The sequence below is a fragment of the Kogia breviceps genome, chromosome 1, assembly GCF_026419965.1.
Source record: "Kogia breviceps isolate mKogBre1 chromosome 1, mKogBre1 haplotype 1, whole genome shotgun sequence".
In the NCBI taxonomy this organism is placed as follows: domain Eukaryota; kingdom Metazoa; phylum Chordata; class Mammalia; order Artiodactyla; family Physeteridae; genus Kogia; species Kogia breviceps.
Window position 1 is genome coordinate 67274158 of NC_081310.1, and position 21252 is coordinate 67295409.

At 46.5% G+C, this 21252-nt stretch overlaps 1 protein-coding gene across 1 annotated transcript; it reads left to right on the forward strand.

Annotated features, from left to right (window-relative positions):
• Positions 1-5821: 5821 nt before the first annotated feature.
• On the forward strand, positions 5822-15855 carry FMOD (fibromodulin). Its single transcript, XM_059038400.2, has 3 exons — positions 5822-6013; positions 8744-9731; positions 13952-15855. Exons 2-3 carry the CDS (start codon positions 8753-8755, stop codon positions 14101-14103), a joined length of 1131 nt encoding a protein of 376 aa, XP_058894383.1. The 5' UTR covers positions 5822-6013; positions 8744-8752; the 3' UTR covers positions 14104-15855.
• Positions 15856-21252: the final 5397 nt, after the last annotated feature.

A 21252-nucleotide genomic window follows, 5' to 3' on the forward strand; every position in this document is an offset into this window, starting at 1 on the left:
TCTTATTTGTTTTTTATTTAATTGTTAAACTATTGTTTTCTTTCAGGGACCACAGAAGGAACTAGAGTTCTAGATATCTCACACAGTACTAAGGATCATTATTCCTGGTCTTTGCAGACCTAACTGAACTAGATCCAAGTCCACAGACCTTTGGATGGGCTCATGGGACGTGTTCCTAATTCTTGCTTTGAGGACTCAGCCTCATCCATCTCCAGGTAGGAGTTAACCACTCTCCTCAGCCTCAGGGTATTCAGAGTGGTGCTACGAGTTAGGTGGTATTCTCTCCCCAGCCCAAACCTGATTCTTACACTCCTGTCTGGGAAGGAGCTGAGGCATCTCCTCTTGTGGGCTCCTCTGTACATGGCTCTTGAATATTGACCTTTCCATGACACGCCCAAGATAAGTAAGATATTTCCCTATGTATCCCCCAAAGATATTGGTACATGTCTGTGGAGGGTTCTACACTGACCTTATAGTCACCTTTGTTGCCCTTCCTTGGGGCAGTTCAATAATTCTAGCCCTGAAAGTCCCACCTCTACCCTTGGCTAGCTTCTCTCCAATTGGTTTAAGTTACCAAAGTATGTTTACTACCCTTTAGTAAAATCCAGCTTCTTCACCTTTCATTTATTCATAATGCTTAGAAAAGGGCTAATACATGCCAGGCACTTGGCCAAGCATTGTACTAATGGGAGGCACAACGACATTGCCTCATTCCTCAGGGAGCTGGCAATCTACTAAAGTAACCAAAGGATGCTACCATTTATTGAAGGTCCACATGTGGCAGGCTCCCTACTAGGAGCTATGTCCTTTATGTCATTTAGTCCTCCCAACATCTCATGAGGTTAAGGTTATTGCTCCCATTTTACAAATGAGAACGTTGTCTCACTGATGTTTAAGCAATTAGCCCAAAGTCACAGAGACTACTTTCATAAGTGGTAAAGCTGGAATGTGAACATATATCTGTGTTCCCAACACATGCTTTTTCCTTTATTCTGGAGATTCTATATAGCATACTGGTTAGGAACTCAGACTCTAGAGGTGGACAGACTTAAGTTTAGAATCCAAGCCCTGCTGCTTTTAATTGCTATACGACCTTGAACAAATTAATTAGCCTTTCTGAACTTCGGTTTCCTCATCTGTAAAAGTAAGATATGAAAATACCTATCTCATAGGGTTGTGGTGAGAATTCAGAAATGGTATGTGGTATTTTAGAGCTAATATCCAGACCTGGTCTCACCTACAGCCAGGTAACATCCGTGACAGGTACCAGCATCCTGGGAACTGGTCTATCCTACACCTGTTCTCTCCAACAGCCCCAAGCACAGTCTGAGGGGAACCATTAGCTCATTTGCAGAACAAAGAGGAATGTCACATACTGAGTCATTGAATGACCAAACCCTCCAGGTTTCAAATTTCAGGTTGTCTCCTCTGCCTCCTTCCTCATTTAGGTATTGCTCCCTGAACCAACAACCTCACTTTCCTGACTCAGATACACTCATATTTTCCAGAGGGTGATCTTCTGGAATCCATCATGTATGTCCTTATCATGTTAATAATAGCAAGCATGCAGTAAATATACAGTAAAAATAAGAGATGCTATCCATTAAATAAGAAAGGTTGTTCTCTGTCTTATTTTTAAAGAGCTTATTAAAAGGAAATTCTGAAGCCCTCAATACATTTCCCAGAACTTGGAACTTGAGGTTCCAAGTTCCTATTCTCCTACTGCATTTGAAAGAAAACAAGCTTTTCTCCCAGCTCCAACATCTTTGTTTCATCCTCTGGAGAGAGGAGACTATCCATGGTGAGAACTTCTAATGACCACTCAGTGCCAAGGGAATAAGGGGAAACATCTCCCTTGGAAACTCTGAGACACCACTGTTGGGTGCCAGTATAGCCAGGACTTCCCATCAAAACCTCAGACCAGTAAACAGTCCCTCTCTGGCATCAAGAGTTTTCAGGATGTGCAAACATCAGGGCCTGGACTGTATCACCATGATCATCTTTCTACTGACCTCTTTATATCCAACTCAGTAATTCTGTTTGGGTGGATTTCAGGCTTACCCCTCATCCCTTGGTTGTTTGGGATCAGAGGCTGTTTTATAAAAACAGTGGCTTTTGGGTTCTGTGAAGGTTGAAGAGGAAGGGTTTGGCAGACACAGGTACATAACTCTATTTGCTGGTAGGAATTTTGAATCAGAAGGCATTTTGTCTCTTCCAGACAGGGTGTGTCCAAATATCAAAGGCAATCAGCTTTGCCTAGTGGTTGTGGCTTAACCTGTACTTTTCTGGGTGGGAAGGAAAGAGCAATGACATGAACCCCTGGAAAGTCTAACTGGCCTGAAGGCCTAAGGGTTTTCCTGGCCTGGTTGGTAGTGGCTGTTCTACCAAACATTGGGTTCTGAAGACAGGCAGACTCTGTAGGGAGCCAAAAGTACAGTTCACTTTATAATACTTTACCAGTTACCTACTAAGCGCCAAGCACTATATGCCCAGCTGGGGATAGGGGCTACAGAAATGAATAACATAGCCTCTTTCTTTAGTTTGCTTACAGTCTAGTGACTGGGTAGTGATGGGTTGACACCTCCCAGAAAGCACCAGTGTCCCAAATGAACTTTCTTCACATGCGGATTCCTTTGACAATCTGAGAGACATCAGGATCCCCTACTTGGTTTCTGGGGAAATCAAAAATATTGAAATCAAGCTCTGAGGGCCTAGATCCAAGAACCAGGGAAACAGAGAGGCAGTAGTCAAAATGGAGGTTAGAATCCATTGACAAAGGAATTTTTGAACAGTGAATGATTCCTTGAAACTCTTCCTCCTGACCTGATCTCAATCATGTCCTCCCTCTTTTCTTCCTCCCAAGCCTACCTTGAAACAGAATAGATGGCTAAAGACCTAGTGCAAATCCACATGGGGAGACTGTGTTTTTTGGTAGATCTTAGTTGGAAAGAATCCCAATCAATGTTTGGCCCCCAGACTCTACTGACTTTCGTTACTAAGTGAAGTATTATTCGGTATACTGGAATTTTAAAAAATTAACATCTGTAACTAATGGGTGTATTTGTCCAGGCTATCTAGATCCAGCTAAGGAGTGTCTCTCAGGTCCAGTTGCCAGAACTAGTGTTTTCCATTGAAAAGTGACTGCTTTCTAGACTCAAAAATGATGGGAAAGTTATCTGTGCATTCTTTATAACCATCTTCACATTAAGGCCACTCTGCCTCCGTCATGAGATCAGAGTTTGCTGCTTATACATCTGCTTTATTTTGAGCAGGTATTCTGTCAAAATCTTCTTTGTGTCCCGAACACTTAAGAACATACCAGGCCCAGAGTAAATGCTGATATGTATTAAATTGAAATGAAATATGTGTGGGGTCAGGAAGAGAAACCCAGTATCCCAGCCCCCTCTCATCTTTACAATCCCCTGTCCCCAAATTCAAGCAGATTGGGCCACTGTAATTAGCTGCACTACATATTAATTGAGTTCAGCCCTGACAGCACGGTGGTCATTACCCCCTACACTCCACCAGTCCTCTGGCCTTGTGTTGTGAGAAAGGTCTTTGGAGTCATGCAGGTCAAGGTTCAAACCCTTGTTTTACCACTATCCAATCACTTTATATCTGTGATCCCCTATTTCCAACACAAAATATCTACTGTGATTATTAATGAGATAACATAAGTAAACCATCTAGTTTATAGTAGGTAGTCAGCAAAGGCCCATTCATTATATTTAATCTTTTTAAAAACTCTTTGAAATTCCTGAGGAGATTGGGTCCCTAATAAGGACATTTCATATTATGTCAACAGCTCAACACTATTGGAGCAACCAAAAGTGCCATTCTTTAAAATTCAAATTCTAAATTCTTCAAATTCAAATCTGAGGCTTTCTCAATTGGTACTTTTAAAAAATAAGGAGCGATTCAAATTCACACCCTTGTGCATTGTTGGTGGAAATGTAAAATGGTGTAACCACTATGAAAAACAATATGGCAGTTCCTCAAAAAAGTTAAAAATAGATTACCATATGATCCAACAATTCCACTTCTGAACATATAACCAATATAATTAAAAGCAGGATCTCAAAGAGATATTGGTACACCCATGTTCATAGCGGCATTATTCACAATAGCTAAGAAGTGTAAGCAACTCAAATGTCATTGACAGATAAATGGATAAACAAAATGTGGTATATGCATACAGTAATTACTCAGCCTTTAGAAGGAAGGAAATTCTGACACATACTACACCATGGATGAACCTTGAGAACATTATTCTAAGTGAAATAAGCCAGTCACAAAAAGACAAATACTGTATGATTCCATTTATGAGTCACGCAGAGTAGTCAAATTCAAAGAGGTGGCAAGTAGTTCTTTCTACTCTGGTGGTTGCCAGGGGCTGAGGGAGGGTGAAATGGGGCATTTTTGTTTAATGAATATAAAGTTTCAGTTTTGAAAGATGAAAAAGTTCTAGAGACTGGCTGTACAGCAATACTTAACACTTCTGAACTGTGCACTTAAAATGTGTTAAGATAGTAAATTTTATGTTATGAGTCAGTTACCACAATTTAAAAAAATTTAAAGGGGTGTTTCTTGGATGTTAGCATGAGGCAGTTAGTTGAGGAAAGAGCATTTAGGATGCATGGGTTCATCTAAGCTACTGAGATTCTAGGTAATCCAAATTCTTCTAGTCCCTGAACTTCCAGTTCAGACTCATATATCTAACTGCTTGCATGCATCTCCACTGGAATGCCTAACAGGTGTCTCTAACTTAGACTCTGTCCCTCCCCATCTTTCTAATGTCAGAAAATGGTGCTACCACTCAACCAGTTGCTCAAACTCAAAATCAAGGACTCATCCTTGACTTCCTCTAACTCCCTATCTGGTCCATTTTCAAGATGCCTTGTCTAAAAATACATTGTTCCCTCTTCCATTACACTAGCCCAATCTGCCATTATCTCTCAATGAAGGTGGGCTAGAGCTCCTGCTTCCACACTTTCCTGCTTTTTGCCACACAGCAGTCTCTCCCATGTGCTTTTAAAAATGTAGGTCAGATCTTTTCACTTCCTCTGCTTAAAACAGGTTGTTTTTTAAACATTCAGGATAAAAGTTAAATCCATTCCATGGCCTAAAAGTCCCTTTATCATCTAGCTCCTGCCTACTTCTCCGACCTCATCTTCCCCTTGCTCAGGGTCTCTACATCTGTAAAATGGGCACAACAGCAATCATCTCTGGGCCAGGGGCCTCACACAAATTACCTCACAGAGTCCTTGCTACAACTCAACAAGGTACTTGTTGCTAACCCTAAGATCATCATGAGACAGGCGAAAGTGCATGGGACTAGTGAACAGTAGGTGATCAACAAACGTGAGAGTCCCTTTTATCCCAGTGGGGAGAGAGAAACCCTACAGCCCAGACAGGTCTACACTGGTCAGGGATGGAACTGGAGCCAGAGCCAGCTGTCCTGTGTCCTCTCCCTTGTCCATTAGCCTAACCACCTGCCCGTAGTGGGCGCCAGAGCCCAGAAGGGTGAGCACTAGCTCTCCAGTGGGGCCCGTGGGTTGCTGAAAGAGTTAAGATGACTCTTCCCAAATCCTGGCCCTCCCCATCCCTGCATCTGCCCTTGTGGGTTTAATGAGAAATCCAGGCGCTTCGTAAGAGACTGTACAAATACCTTCTAGGGCGCCAGTAACTCATTCAGCAGAAAGAGACCCTGAGCTGCCAATGCTTTAGGGCAGATGAGTGGAAAGAAGGTGGTTTTTATAGCGTCAGGCGGACAGCAGGATTTTGCGCTGTTGAGTGTGAGCTCCGCCCCTACAGCAGAGCCGAAAAAGCCAGGATCCGGGCTCCTCAACCCCTCTCTTCACAACATTTCATTAGGAATTTGGGGGCGGGCCCTGGCCTGGCACAGACACACACACTCTCAGTAGACACCCTCACTCCTCTCCCTCTCACACGCTCTCCAACCAAGGAGGCCAGACAGAGAGACGCGGTCATTCTCTGAAAGGTTCAACTCGAGGTAAGTCAGTCATTTTACTTCAGGTTTTGTCCCTGGTAGTTCCATAAAGGAACAAGAGCCAAGAGGCTGGGAGCAGGGAAAGGGCCGGGTGGAAGGAGTCATTCGTCCTTCTCCCATCTGGGCTGTGTCCCAGGATGCTGGAGCAGAGAAAGAGGAGTAGAAGGAAGGGTTTCCAACATGCTACCTTTGTCCTACAGTTTCTTTCAGTTGTTGAGGGACATCCAATTCTCAGGCATGAAAAAGTGAAGGGCCAGGTATCTAGGGTAGCCAGCTCTGCCCTACTGTTGCTCAGAAAGCCCACCATCCGAGCCCTGTGTCCCTGCAGTCTCTCTTCAGAAGGGTTGTGGTAACTAAATTCTGTTATGAGAGCAGAGAGGGAGTTTTGTGTAGTGTGTGTGTGTGTGTGTGTGTGTGTGTGTGTGTGCGCGTGCGCATGCACATGCGTCCTTGTGTGTTGCTGGGGTGAAAGGGAAAGAATACACAGAAATGTTGAGACTTGACCAGGTCCAAGGAGCTGTGAAATGGGGATCCAATTCAGGTTAGGGAATAGCTCTGGTTTGACCTCCTGGACTCTGACAGAAGGGAGAAATCGTTCTCTAGAATGGAGAAATGAAAGAACAGCGGTAACCTCTGAGTAAGCTCCCCCAAACTCAGAGAGGGCCAGTGCTAGAAACTCTCCACCTCACAAAGCTCTGAGCACAGGAAGGTCTCTATCATTGGGGGTGGGGGGGGTGAGGATTTAAGAGTATAAACCCTGGAGCAACATTGCTAAGAGACGGGGTTAGGGTAAAGAGAGGAATAAGGTGCCACCAAACCCTTTTAGCTGTCATGACTCCAAAGGAGAGTCGAGGATGCACAGCCCTGGAAGGCTGGGTCTTGAAGAGGAAGATGGCTCTTGTCTGCCACGGTGCCTAGTCTGGAAGGAGAAATGGAGACAGAGGCTCACTTTGCCAGCCTCCAGACAGCCACCGTGATCCTCCTGCAGCAGCCCAGAGCTGAGCATGGAAAAATGTACTACTGGCAATGGGCCATTCCGTCCGTCTTCCCCTGGGCAGTGCCAAGGCCCAGCCAGCATGCCCAGGCAGTGGGTGGCTGGGTTGGCCCCTCAGAAACACTGTGGGCTCTTTGTCTGAGGCTGCCTGAGGATGAGCCAGGAGCCTCGCCTCTGCAACCCAGAGGCTAATGGAATAAAGTGGGCCTAAGGGAATTGCTTTCAGGGGACAGAGAGGTCTGACAGAGACAGTGGCCAGAAGGTGACTAGATTGTCACCATTAGGGTCCTTCCCATCGGTTCATTGGATTTGATGTTGGCTTTTAGACTCCTTTCTTTCTCCTGTCCACAGTTGCCAACCCCGGCAAGGGCCAATAGCAACGTAAATGGCATACATGACTATTTCCAGACCAAGAAAGGTTCTAAGGTTTTCTGCCCAAGGGTGACAATCACCCCTCTGGAAGGTACCCATTGCTCACAGGGGTTATGCAGTGCTTTGGCTATAGGTATTCAGAGTAAGACATCCAGCCTGATATGCCACCCCATGACCCCTCATCTTCCACTCCTTCAGCTTCCCTCTCAGGTGACACCAAACCCACACTTCTCTCTAAGCCTACCCTGCTCTCATCTCGCTAGCATAACAAGCTCGAAGGCAATGGGCTGCCAGGAAATGTGAGGGCCTAGATATGGAGCCCGGTAATCCAGGGGTGGCTTGGGATGGGAGAGAAGGATGCCAGAATCCCATTCTAAAGCCATGTTCCCTTGGGCATACTCAAGGGTCTTCAATTCCTGTTCCATCTGATGTTCCGTTTGATGTTCCTCATTCATTCTCCTGGTCCCATTTGGCTCTTGCATAACGTCCATGGTGGAGTGTGAGAAGTGGTGACACTTTACTGGACAAGTGTACTCAGTACCCACTCTAGAAGACAAGTGCCATACCTGGGTGGCAGTGGCCCCAGTCTAGAGGGAATCTGTAACTGTCACATGAAGACCCTGTGCCAGCCAAGTTGCATGTGTAGCCACAAAGAGCCAACCAGAGAGTTTCCTCACCAGCAGACTGTTATAGGTTCTGGCACTATTACAGATGCTGGCACCACAAGCCTGAGCCTTGTGGTTGCTGCAGTGGGACCACAACCTTCCCCACAGACCCAAAACAGAAACCCTCTGCCTTCCCAAGTCGTTCAGATCTTCCCCTTTGAGATCTCAAGCCACTTCTGGATGTTTCCCAGAGATATGGAAAGATTCAGAGGGCTTTTTCCTTGGAGTGTTGGGAAACATTATGTCCTGAGGAGTCCAAACGGGATGTGAATTCAGGCCTAAAGAGCACCCACCACCGCTACCTCTCCTATGGGAATTGCTGTGGCCTTTCTAGCTCCCCCAACAGTACCTTCAGGTTGCTAGAGGTTCCTATGGACCTGCCCTCCAAAAAAAAAAAAAAAAAAAATGCAGCACCTCCATTCAAGCTCCTTCTAATCTCAAAGGCTATGTTTCTGTGACTCTATGACCAGAGGAAAATGCACCTAAATCTCCCCAGACAGCCAAGTTTCCGCTGGACTAAGTGTGTAGAGGCGGCACTGGGAGGAGGCCCAGAGGCAGTGAGCGCAAGGCTCCTGCTCACAGCTGTTTGCTGCTGAAGTCAGGTCTGCATAGCTCAAAGGCTAAGGCTCACCTGCTCTGCCTCCCTGCCTCCCTGGAGTCTCACTCAGGCCTGCTTACCCTGTTCTCTCTCCCTTCTTGCAGAGAGACAACATGCAGTGGGCTTCCCTCCTGCTGCTGGCAGGGCTCTGCTCCCTTTCCCGGGCCCAATATGAGGAAGACTCCCACTGGTGGTTCCACTACCTCCGCAACCAGCAGTCCACCTACTACGATCCCTATGACCCTTACCCTTATGAGCCCTATGAGCCTTACCCCTACGGGGTAGAGGAAGGTCCAGCCTATGCCTATGGCTCTCCACCCCCACCAGAGCCCCGCGACTGCCCCCAAGAGTGCGACTGCCCCCCCAACTTCCCCACAGCCATGTACTGTGACAACCGCAACCTCAAGTACCTACCCTTCGTCCCCTCCCGCATGAAGTACGTCTACTTCCAGAACAATCAGATCTCTTCCATCCAGGAGGGTGTTTTTGATAACGCCACTGGGCTGCTCTGGATTGCTCTCCATGGCAACCAGATTACCAGTGATAAGGTGGGCAAGAAGGTCTTCTCCAAGCTGAGGCACCTGGAGAGGCTGTACCTGGACCACAACAACCTGACCCGGATGCCTGGCCCACTGCCTCGATCCCTGAGGGAGCTCCATCTCGAGCACAACCAGATCTTGAGGGTCCCCAACAACGCGCTGGAGGGGCTGGAGAACCTCACGGCCTTGTACCTCCAACACAACGATATCCAGGAAGTGGGCAGTTCGATGAGAGGCCTCCGGTCACTGATCTTGCTGGACCTGAGTTACAACCACCTTCGCAAGGTGCCTGATGGACTACCCTCAGCCCTTGAGCAGTTGTACCTAGAGCACAACAATGTCTACTCGGTCCCCGACAGCTACTTCCGGGGGTCGCCCAAGCTGCTGTATGTGCGGCTGTCTCACAACAGTCTCACCAACAATGGCCTGGCCTCTAACACCTTCAATTCCAGCAGCCTCCTTGAGCTCGATCTCTCCTACAACCAGCTGCAGAAGATTCCCCCAGTGAACACCAACCTGGAGAACCTTTACCTCCAAGGCAATAGGATCAATGGTGAGACTTTGGCAAAGGGGAGAGGGGAGGGCTGTCTGCTGCATTGGAAAGACCCCATTCTGAGAGCTGGGGGCAATACAAAATAAATAGAAGTAGGGGAACCAAAGAGTACCAATGAAGTAAGCTGAAAACCCTACCATACCCCTGTACAAAATGGTACATAGTGGCATACTCTTATACTACACAGCAGTGTTAGGAAAAGTCAGTGGGAGAGTGGGTTGGTATGGAAGAAGACTTCCCAGAAGCGGTAAGTCTCAATCTTGGTCTTGAGAGATAAGCCGGCATGGGCTGCAGGAACACAGGACTGAGCCATTCTGAGAAATGCAATTGCCACAAACAAAGGGACCAGTCATTTAATAGGCCACCTGGAGGGGGCAGCCAGGAAATTCCTGTGTCTGAGAGGAAGGGGTCATGTGTTAAGCAGTGAGAGAGGAGTTTGGAGAGGTTTGGGAGGAGGCAGTTCATAGACAAGGGGATTTAAGTTGAACTTCTATGGTCCATCTCAGGAGGAAAGTGTGCTGTTAAGAAACTGTGGTATCTGTACTTTCTCACTGATCCAGAAGAGGATGAGCTCTCTGTTTCCACCTGATCTACTTATACCTCGACAGCCTGGTCTTGTGTTTGGATGTTTATTTGCTTTTTAAACATAACAACTGGTGGACAAGAATTTGTAGTCTCTCAGAGCTGAATGCGGCACTTGCTCTGGTTGTTTCTCCCTGGAGTACAAGGAGCCCCTGGTGGCAGGGCAGAGGCCCCCTAGGGTAACATGAGCCTGACCACCGCAAAACCCTGGGGTGGTGGACTAGGACAAGGGCTTCTTGTTTTCCAAGCTCTTCCCAGAAAAGTCCTAAAGTACTGCCTCTCTGTCTCCAAGAACTAAAATCTTCATTTCAGATTGGATTATCTAGTTGATTTTCAGCTCCCTCTCGGGATCCTGTGTTCACAATGTGCTTACATTACCCCAGGGCCTCTGATATCTTAATCCAGCTGGAAGGTACAGAGCCAGATGTTAACCTCTCTTCCTCTGCAGCAAAGTACCCCTCTCCCTGGGGAATGAAGGACTCATTAATGACCATTGGCAAAGGGCTTTGAAGTAGAGCCTGCTGAGAGCAAACAGCACCATCAAAGCATGAATAGGGACTGAGTCCACAACCTCTCCCATCAATACTTTCTCTCCCTGTGCTCAGGGAACAGATCAGTTGTTTGGCAAGATGTTAACGAGCTAGACAGCCCTCTGAGTGAGAGAGGCACCAGTCCCAGAGGTTGACTGTGAGGCGGGCAAGGTGAAGAGGTGCCTGGCTCTCTAGTTGGAAGTGCAAGACACCATCATGTATAGGGCAAACTGTTTTGTATTTAAAGTCTCTCTTTCTTTGGGGGGTGGGGGGTGGGGGTGCGGGTCTTCCTATTCCCAAGGCAGGGTTCTCTGGTCTCTAAGATGTTGCATGCTGCAAAGGTTTGACATTTGCTTGTAGCTGTCCATCATTCCACCCAGAAGTCACCACTACTTATCTGCCACCCATCCTAAATACAGGAGGATCGTCACAACAGAAATGTCATATTGTATACTGTGCTTTAACAGAGTTTGACCTTGAAAATGTGACAACAAAGAGCAGCTGTCATGGGAGAGAAGCCATTAGTTATTGCCTAACTGTACAATCAGTGAAACTTGAGGTGGGAAAGTCTCCACTGCAGCATGTTGTCACCCTGCCTTCTTGCAGAACCACATCTGCCACTCAAATACAAGGCAGTTCACCCCTTCCAAAAGCTCTGCCAAAGATAAAATCACTTTAGTCGAGTGTCTCAAGGTCTTGCAAGAAAGTTCTCCCTTAAGTCAAACCTACAAATGTCCAGTGTCTACCCCAAATCCCTTCTTGTGCAATTTAAGCCAAAGCCTCTTTGTCTGGTTATCTCCCTCTTAGTCTTCTTTTGGCAAAATAACACCAACTCCTTATTTTTCTTAATTAGTAGATTAATACATGTAAAGTGCTTGGTTCGCCTGGCACATAATTGAAAAAGCGATACATAGTAACTATATTAAGCTTTTCTTCTCATTGCCACTTTGAAATTGCCAGGTACAGTTTTGTTCTGTTTTATTTTTTTCATCGCAAAGATGGGGAAACTGAGACACAGAGAAGGAAAGGCAATCTCTTTAGGTCACCCAGATCTTGTAGCATAGCCTCTACCATCAACATCAAAGGACTGAAAGCCAGGCTTCTCTAGCTGAGAATGGAAGGAGTATCTCTCCGATTCAGACCACCAGCAGGAAAGACAGTTCTCCAAGCTCAGCCCCTCTCCTGGGCAAATGTGAAGGAGGTCTCCCTGCACAGCTGGTCAGGGACCCGGAGCAGGGGTGGGTGGTGAAGCTGGGATATTGAAGCAACCCTCTGAGAGGGGAGCTAAAAGGACAGGAGCTGAAGGGTGTGCAGAGGAATTAGGCCCGGCCCTCTCCCTCTCCCTTCCTTCTTCCATTAGCATCTCCCTCAGTTTTTCCAGCCTGGCAATAGCAGGAAACACAGCTCAGAACGTTATTCAGTAGCTCTGAGATCCAGGGAGCAGGGCAGGTATACCAGGAGGAATTTGGAAACACTTTTGTCGGAATTTAATCTGGGGCGGAAAGTGTCCCTCCAGAGTGTCCAAGCAGAAACCCCTGTCCTATTCATGAGCTTAGGGAAGATAAACAGGGCGGCTTACGGTGCTCAGCCTGTGGATAGAATCGATACGTGCTGTGTGTTGAGCAGCCCCTAAGTGCTCAACAGTTGGGATCCAGGACTTTAGCAGGCATTCTGAAGGCCCAGGATGGTGTAGAGAATCTATGGTGGAACCTCTAAATGCGGTCCCCCGACAGGGCTGGAGGTGATATTTAAGCTGGGCCACTTTACTTCTCCCCAGCCCAACTCACTCCACCTGTTCCACAGAGACACCTTAGACCTGGCCCCTGGCCTTGGCTCTGCCCCCAACCTGTCCACATGGAGGCCACTTAATCTATTCCCTGGGACCGAAAGGAAACATCCAAAAGCATTCCAGGTCTCCACCCCCCTCCTCTGAGTGCTCTCCAAAGAAGGGTATTTCTTGTTCGTCTCCTTATTCTTTGGGGCTGGGTTTTCTATTTTACATTTGCAGGTGTAAGGGGTGAGGCTGCAGCCTCACCCCATCTCCTCTCTGTCAGTCTTGACAGAGACTGAAAATAATTGCTAGTGCTAATTTAAAAAACAATTTCTTCATCTATCTAAGCTCTCCATACTGACTTACTTGCAACCTTCATGTTCACACCCATAATCTCTCCATCCCCAATGCCCTCGAAGGTCACCTCTAGGAAGAGTCAGGAAAGCCTGACTCCCATTCCTCCTGCCCAGCTCCAGGCTGACACACAGCTCCTGACCACTGTGGCAAGCAGAGGAATGCTTCCGGTTGAAGCAAAAGCAAGCCCAGCTCTGGGTCTGCCTAAGTGTTACAGCCTATGGAGACCCGACAGGTAACCTCACTCAAAGCCCCTTCGACATGAGCCACCTTCCTGACGCTTTCCCACACCATGTTGAAGGCAGCCTCTAAGGGCTTCAGCAGCTTCTCAGTAGTGACTCTGGCTGTCCTTGCTGGAGTTTGAGCTGAGTTCTTGGTTTTTATCCTTCAAGTTCCTGACCCAGTAGGCTAGAGACATTTAAACCTCAGGGCCTTGCTCACTCCTTTGGCTTTACTCAGAATGTACACAGACAACGCCCTCAAAGCTCTGCACTCAGAGGCACTTGTCTCTCAGTCTAGATTTTCTCTCTTTAATTTTCTGCCACTTTCTCTATCTGCAAAGGGTTAGGAAATATTCCAGATTTAAGCCCCTGCATTTCCCCAGTCTTCCTTCTCAAAGCAATTCGGAAACACCCTCCTCTCCAAAAGCAAGCAAAGCTGCTAGGGTTCGTCTTTGACTGCCACTTGCTGCCACCTGCTGCCCACAGATGGGAAAAGATCAAGGCCTGGCTGGAAGGACATTCCAGGGTCTACAGAGAGGGATGGGTATGAGATGGAGCTACGCGGGCAGAGACCCCACTCTGTCTCTGGTTCTGCCCACTAATTGGTACAAGTATGACTCTGATCCTGGAAAGTGCCTGCCCCACCCAGCCGAGTTCCACCTCTCACATTAGAAGCTTCACAGAGGCTGTCTGGCCTCACTGAGGACCCAGGTCCCTGATCTGGGCTTCTCCAACCCACCCCCACCCCTCTTGTTCCCACAGAGTTCTCCATCAGCAGTTTCTGCACCGTGGTGGATGTCATGAATTTCTCCAAGCTGCAGGTTCTGCGCCTGGACGGGAATGAGATCAAGCGCAGCGCCATGCCGCCTGACGCGCCCCTCTGCCTGCGCCTCGCCAGCCTCATCGAGATCTGAGCGGCCCACGCACTGGGCGCAGAGCCAGAACCCCCATGCCCCTCTGCATCTGGCTTGATGGTTTGGTTTGGCTTTTGCTGGACGGTCTGGGACAGACCATAAGACAGAAGTCCATGGGCTCCCTCTCTACAGTCTTTTTCCCTGTAGGCAAGCTTAGGTGGAATCAGGGGACAGGCAGCCTTCTTCTGAGGGACATGAAACTCTCCTTTCCAGGACAGAAGTGGTGGCAGAGGTAGTAATCCCTGAAGTCCCAACCCCAGAAATCTCATTACCCATTCTTCACAATGATCTGGTGCCGTGAGCCTTAAAATTTGCTTGAGCAATAAATAGTACATAACCTTACTTTTAAAACAATCACTGATTCTGTCTGTGAGCAGCGCTTGACAGCTCTCCCATGTGCTGGGCTAGTTGTGCAGTTACTCTGGGCTCCCACTCACTGCTTCTCAGTATATACCTCTTTGGCCAGCTGCCTCCTCCTAAGTCCACCTCATCCACTCAACATTGCCCCCCAGACACCTCTTCTCTGCCTTGGGCAGAGGCAGGAGACCCCAAGGCAGATGCTCATCTGCCCAGTGCCTGTGCAGAGAACTCACACTTGTGTCTGAGGTTGGAAGGACACCAAGAGTCACCTCTACACCAGAGGTCACCAGTATGATGACCATGTTCTTGGCTTGATGTGGGAGGAGAAAACCAACTTCAGGCTTAGCTAACTGTATGGGGCTATATTTTAGAAGCTAAGCAATTCTTTGAAGGTGGATCAGACTTCAAAAGAGGAAAGGCCGTGGACTCAGCTAGAGACTAGTTTGGGCTTGACCAAAAAAAAAGAGGAAAGGCCAGACTCTGCTTATCATCAGCATCCATAATGGAGGCAAACACACCTCGAATTGGCTGAATTGAGGAAGCAGCTGCAGTAGTTTCATTCTTAGCTAGGACTCTCTGCATTCCCAGCAGCTCCCTACTTGGGTCTTTATCTTCAAAGGCAGAGTCCATGCAGTTCTCAAAGCTTGAGAGAGGTAATTTGTCCTCTCTTATGCAAGCAGAAAAGTCTATATCCTGATGGGAGAGACAGACTCCAACCAGCCCTGGATGTGCCAAAGGAGGAGGCTGTGGTATTAATTGTTTTGGTATCTGTACTAATTGTTTTGTCCTAGGGCCACAGTTAATAGTACCAGCTCTGGCTGGAGATGCTCATTCAGTCAGTGAAGCCCAGGCCAGGAAGCCAAATCTTGCCTGTACTGAGCACAAAACCCTCTGCTTTCACATCTCTGAGCTACACTCTTATTACTGAATATGGCTGTTGCTTTATAGCTTGGGTGGAGAGCAATTAATTCTTCCCATTTCTGAAAGTAGTGTTGTCTGGGGACCTAACCCTCCTGCTCTTTGGGGTACCATTGGGATGGAGCCATCCAGGCAGCCATGGCCAGGGAGTGCTTGAGGACAGTTAGCCCTAATCTGCTCCTTGCCCAGATGCCATTGTGTCCCTGATACAGTGTATGCTTTGAAGCAGTTTTCCTGAAAAGGGAAGGTGGGGATACTTGGACTGCTTCTTGGCTCGACCCTGAAATCCACAAAAGCCAAACCAGCTCATTTCAACAAAGGAACTCTGAGGTGAGGGGCAAGGCTGCCCCTTGCCCCAGGGCTCTTCAGAAAGTATCTGCATGTGAACACCATCATGCCTTTATAAAGGAACCTTATCACAGGAAAAGCATGAGTGGTGGCTAACCCAACCAATAAAGTTATTTTACAATTGCATCTGCAAGAATGGAGTTAATTAAGGCAGACACAGAAGGGTTACTTGAAGGGGGGAGTCACATAAGCCTCAGACTGGAGGAGCCCACTTTCTCATCTATTCTGCTTGGGTAGATATAGCTAAGAGGTTTTTAAAAAGTCACCTGTATAAAAATCTCTAGTTAGTAAACTCTGTGCTCTGGAAGTTCTTCTTTAAGTCTAACTTCAATCTCACTAGCTCCATATTTCCTTCCATTTGGTCCCCAAGAGATAAAAAAAATTTTTTTCAATCATTCTATCATTTTTCTCCTTCAACCACCCTCCCTTGTTTACCCAGTAATTATGGCGCTGGTGGGTCCAGAGTATTGTTGTCTTAACCGCGCCTGCCCTCTAGTGGCAACTATGTAGAACTGAGGGCAGTCAAGTACTGCAAAGCCAAGTTGGGCCTGGAAGAGGAAAATAAGCATTCAGTAGCCCATCTGCTCTTTCATTCAACTTCTCAATGCACATTTCTTGAAAGCCTTTAAGAGCTAGGCTTGTGCTTTTAGGACAATTCACTACTTTCTAATAGCGAAATAACCACAACTGATATTTTCTGAGCTGTATATATTATTTACAGAAGATATTCACCAATAATTCTGTGAAATTCTGTTTCTAAATCCAGTGCTTCTCAAGAGGGTAGCAGAAGTGCATTATCCATCAGGCTCTGATGGATAAAAGTTGTGTCTTTTCCTTTAAGCTACCATTTGATCAGTACTTATGTGTTAGGTGTTATTTATGTGGCTTCATTAGCATCCCTAAACATTCTATGCCAGAGGTACTATTATTTTCACTATTTTATATAGATGGAGAGACTGAGGCACAAAGAGGCTGAGGTCACCCAGGAAGAAAGCATCAAGGCCAGGATCTGACTCCAGGCCATCTCTCTCCCCAGCCTGTCAGTTTTGCTATACTGTTTCTACTGTGCTACCCTGAAGATCTCTGTGTTACTGGTGTATGCAGAACTATAGGAGTGTGGAGGATGCCTGGTGGTAGATGGGGTCTCACAAGTTGGGGGAGGCCATCCGACTTTATTTTTTGTGGACCTAAATCCATTCTGCTAGCATTCACAGTCCCTTTATGAATTTTCCAATTAAAATTCACTCTTCATCAATAAATATTTACCACAAGCCCTTGGTCAGACACTGGGGATACTGAAGACAATAAAAGCAAGCCTTCCTTGCCATTGGGGGATTTATAATCTGGTGCAGTGACAAGCAGTGAACCAAAGAGTCACCCCAAGGACCACATAGTTACAAACTGAGAAAGGGCGGTGAAGGAGATGCGGATGGGTCTACATGAGGATTATCAAGGAGCCTGACCTAGTCTGGAGGATCAGGGGCAGATAATCAGATATGGAGGGAGAGTGTACTTACCTAGATGAAGAGATGGGAGGAGAGTCCAGCAAAGATAACAGCATGTATAGACCTACTAATGCAGGAGGAAGCTTCCTGGACACTGAAAGACAGCAAAAATGGCTGAGGGCAGAGAGGCAAGGAGCACCGAGGCTGGAGCTGTAGGCAGGGGTAAAACCATCTACTGCCTTTATTCTATTATTTCAGACACAAGTACCAAAAAACTTTATCAACATTTCAAAGCCCCGGCTCAGTCTCACAGTTCTGTCTTCCAGCAACTAGTGGGCAGATCTCACTTCGCACCGTCAGAGCCTTTTCTGAAACTTTTAAAGGGGGCAATCCATGCCCACTTTCTCCCATTCGGCTCTGATCAGTACCGAGCGCCAATGGACACTTAACCAATAATCAAAGCATCAGAAGGTATGGTGTAACCAGGGAGTCTTGACATTTGTGGACCCCTTTGGCAGCCTGCCAAAGCCTATGGACCTCTTCTCAAAATGTTTTTAAAGGTATAAAATAAAATCCATTGGATTCCAAAGGAAACCAATTACCGTGAAGTACAGTTATCAAAATGTATAAATATTTTAGATCATATATATACAAATGTTTGTTTATTAATGTCTTAAATAACGAGATCCAGCAACAAGTCTAAATAACTACAGTCATTTCAAAGTGCTAATGAGCATGAATGTATGTATTTTCAATAACTGTAATGTGATATGAAAATATCTGTAATTTCAGCTGGTGACAAATCTTCAGGTTGCTAATACTGCAGTGACTTGTTACCTTCATAATTGAAGGGAATGCTAAATTTCAGTTAGCAGTGTGAAAAATGAAGATTCAGTGTTTTCTCATCCAAGTTCTGGGACCCTCTCTAAATTAAGCCATGAAAAGACAGGCAGAAAGGCAGATCATAGAGGAAAGGCAAGAAGAGAAGGCAAATCATGGTCTTGTCTCTCTATAAGCACAGCTCAATCATTCAACAAATTTTTTCTGTATGCAAAACCCTGAGCCAGATAATGTCAATAGTTGGTGCATTTAGTGTATGAAAGAATGAATGTAAAGGTCTCCAGGTACTTGCTGTGGAATTTGGTGGAGACAAAAATAACTAACTTGAATTACATCCACAGGGGAAGTAGAGAGTTGTTTGTGTCTTTAAACTTTACAGAGTAGCATTTTCTGTATTATTCTGCTTCTTTCAGTGAACATTGTGTGTTCAAGATTTATCCATATTGATTCTTGTAGTTCCAGTTCATTCATTCTAACCATTGTATGAAAACACCTAAATTTATTTCTCTATTCTCCTTTTGAGGGGCATTTAGATTATTTTCAATACTGTAATGTTAGAAACAAATAATGCAGTGAACATCCTTTTATCTGTCTCTTTGAGATTGCATTTGAGAGTCTCTCTAGAGTTTACATCAGGATTTCTTAACAGTTGGCTCTGGATAATTCTTTGTTGGGCAAGGGGTGGGGGGACAGAGTGGACTGCCTGTAGGATGTTTAGCAGCATCCCTGGCCTCTATCCACTAGATGCCATTAGCATCTGTCCCCTCCCCAGTCCAAATAAAAAATATCTCCAAAGTTGCCAAATGTTCCCTGGGGGGGTCAAAACCACCACCAGTTAAAAACTACTGGTATATATGCCCAGGAGGGAACTGCTAAGTTGTGAAATATGAACAATTTACCTCTACTAGATTCTGTCAAACTGCTCTCCAAAGGGGTTGTATGAATGTGCACTCACACCAGTTGTACCTGAGCCTTCATTTCCCCACATCCCCATGACACCAAATACTGCTTCAGACTTTAGTAATTTGGACAGTCTGATGGATGAGACTTGGTATTGATATTTATTTTAATTTGCATGCCCATCTTTTTTCTTTCAAAGATGATAGCAATTACACTGATCTATTCCTTCTTAGAAGCTATGCTGAGCCTTTGTTGACAGTCTCCAAAAAGGAAAGGAGCTAAATGTGCTGGCCCAGCACAGAGAATCTGGAGCTGGAATCTGCCTGCTGAGCATGCAGCAACAGAACTGGTCCTCCACCCCATCCCAGACTAGCTCCCTCCACCAAGAAGGCTGGGGGGAGCCCCAAATGGGACACAGCCCTCTGTGCTGTGGGGAAATGTGAGCAACTTGCATCTTTTCTAGTCTACCTGGCCATGGGAGCAAATATAGAGATTAGAAGGGGTAGGGAGGTGGTCTCTCTTGCCGGGTACAGGGGGCTGGGAATAACAGTACCCTCAGTGTCCCACCCAAAGCCCACCCCAGAGGAGCTGCTGTAGCTACAATGGCTGTGATGGCATTTATAAGCAGTGGCAGTGGGCAGGTGCAGATGAGAAAGCATCAGGAACAGGTAACTACATGAACAGTAAGTGAAGGGCAGCATCAAAGGTGAGCATCTCCCCAAGCTCAGGTCACAAGGCATCAGGCCATGACTCATGAGCATTGGCAAAGGCAGCAGTGAGGATGGTTTGTAAGACCCCACACCCCACCAAGGATAGAAATAGAGAGGGAAGAGGCAAGCAGTTGTGCTAGCTGCAGAAAGGCACGTCCACCTATTGGCTCCACTGTCACACCAGATCATCCTTTACTTGTAAGACAGAAGAGGATATGTGGGGGACCCACAGTCAATACGACACATCATTTCATGTGTTAGTTGAGCAACCTGCTTAGACTGTAAATTCTTTAAAGGTAGAGACTGTGTCATATGATCCCTCCATATACCTCACAACAGTTAGCACAAAGCTGGGTTCATAAGCTTTTTGGTTTTTGTGGGTTGTTTTGCGGTACGCAGGCCTCTCACTGTTGTGGCCCCTCCCGTTGCGGAGCACAGGACAGGCTCCGGACGCGCAGGCTCAGCGGCCATGGCTCACGGGCCCGGCCGCTCCGCGGCACGTGGGATCTTCCCGGACCGGGGCACGAACACGTGTCCCGTGCATCGGCAGGCGGACTCTCAACCACTGCGCCACCAGGGATGACCGGTTCAAAAGTTTTTAATAACAACTGTTGGATCATATTTCTGGGAGCCAAATGGAAATAGTAGCATAAAATGTATTTAATAGCCTGTTGCACACACCCACACCCACACAAACACACTCCTGTTAATTTCCAAAAAATATGAAGTGTTTTCAACAGTATGACCCCATTTCTTTTCCCAAAATATCTATACAGTAAGGAGACAGGTCTGATTCATCCACTTTACAGATAGGGTAATTGAGACCTAACACTTTTTATTGACTTGCCCCTAATGGCATATACTCAACACTGAAACCCAGGTCTGCTGGATTCCCATTGAACTACATCCCAGTGCTGCGTGCCCCTTGCATCCTCCCTGTCCCCGGCCTCTGGCACCACTGAGGTGCTCCAGACACATCATTGCTTTTGTTCTTAATAATGCAAAACATCAACAAAGGCCACTTCTGACATCAACAGGGTATGGCAGGTGATAGAACATGGCAGGATGACCACTAGGGGTCTGTGAGCACTGAATTGCCAGCCTCCATGTTCACTGAAGAAAATCTATGGACCAGTGTGTAGCATTTGGGGGAGAGGCAAAGACTGCAGAAAAGATGAGTGTCTGAGCAACAAGAAAGGACTTCAGTGGAGAGTTTTGGGAAAAACTTAACAATCACACCTTGGTGTTAATGTAAGTATATGGAGAGGTCAGGTAGGGCACTCCATGAGTTCGTGAAAAAAAAGGAGACTGTTAAATCCTATTAAAATGGGATTATTGTAAATCCTCAGATGCTGCTGTTCTAAAATTTTTGAGAGGGAGGAATTTGAAGAAAAGTCCGTGACTCTGAGCTTCCACTGCAGGGGCACAGGTTCCATTCCTGGTTGGGGAATCCTGCATGCTGAATGTGACCAAAAAAAAAAAAACCTTGTTAAGAAAAGTCCTTGAGGAAAAAAGAATCCTATCTTGCCAACAGATCTCTCCCTTTGTAAAATCTATGAGCTAAAACAGGACCCATGTGAAGGCTGGGGGCTGTGAGACTGTGCTAAGTTATATTCTGAGTCCTAAAT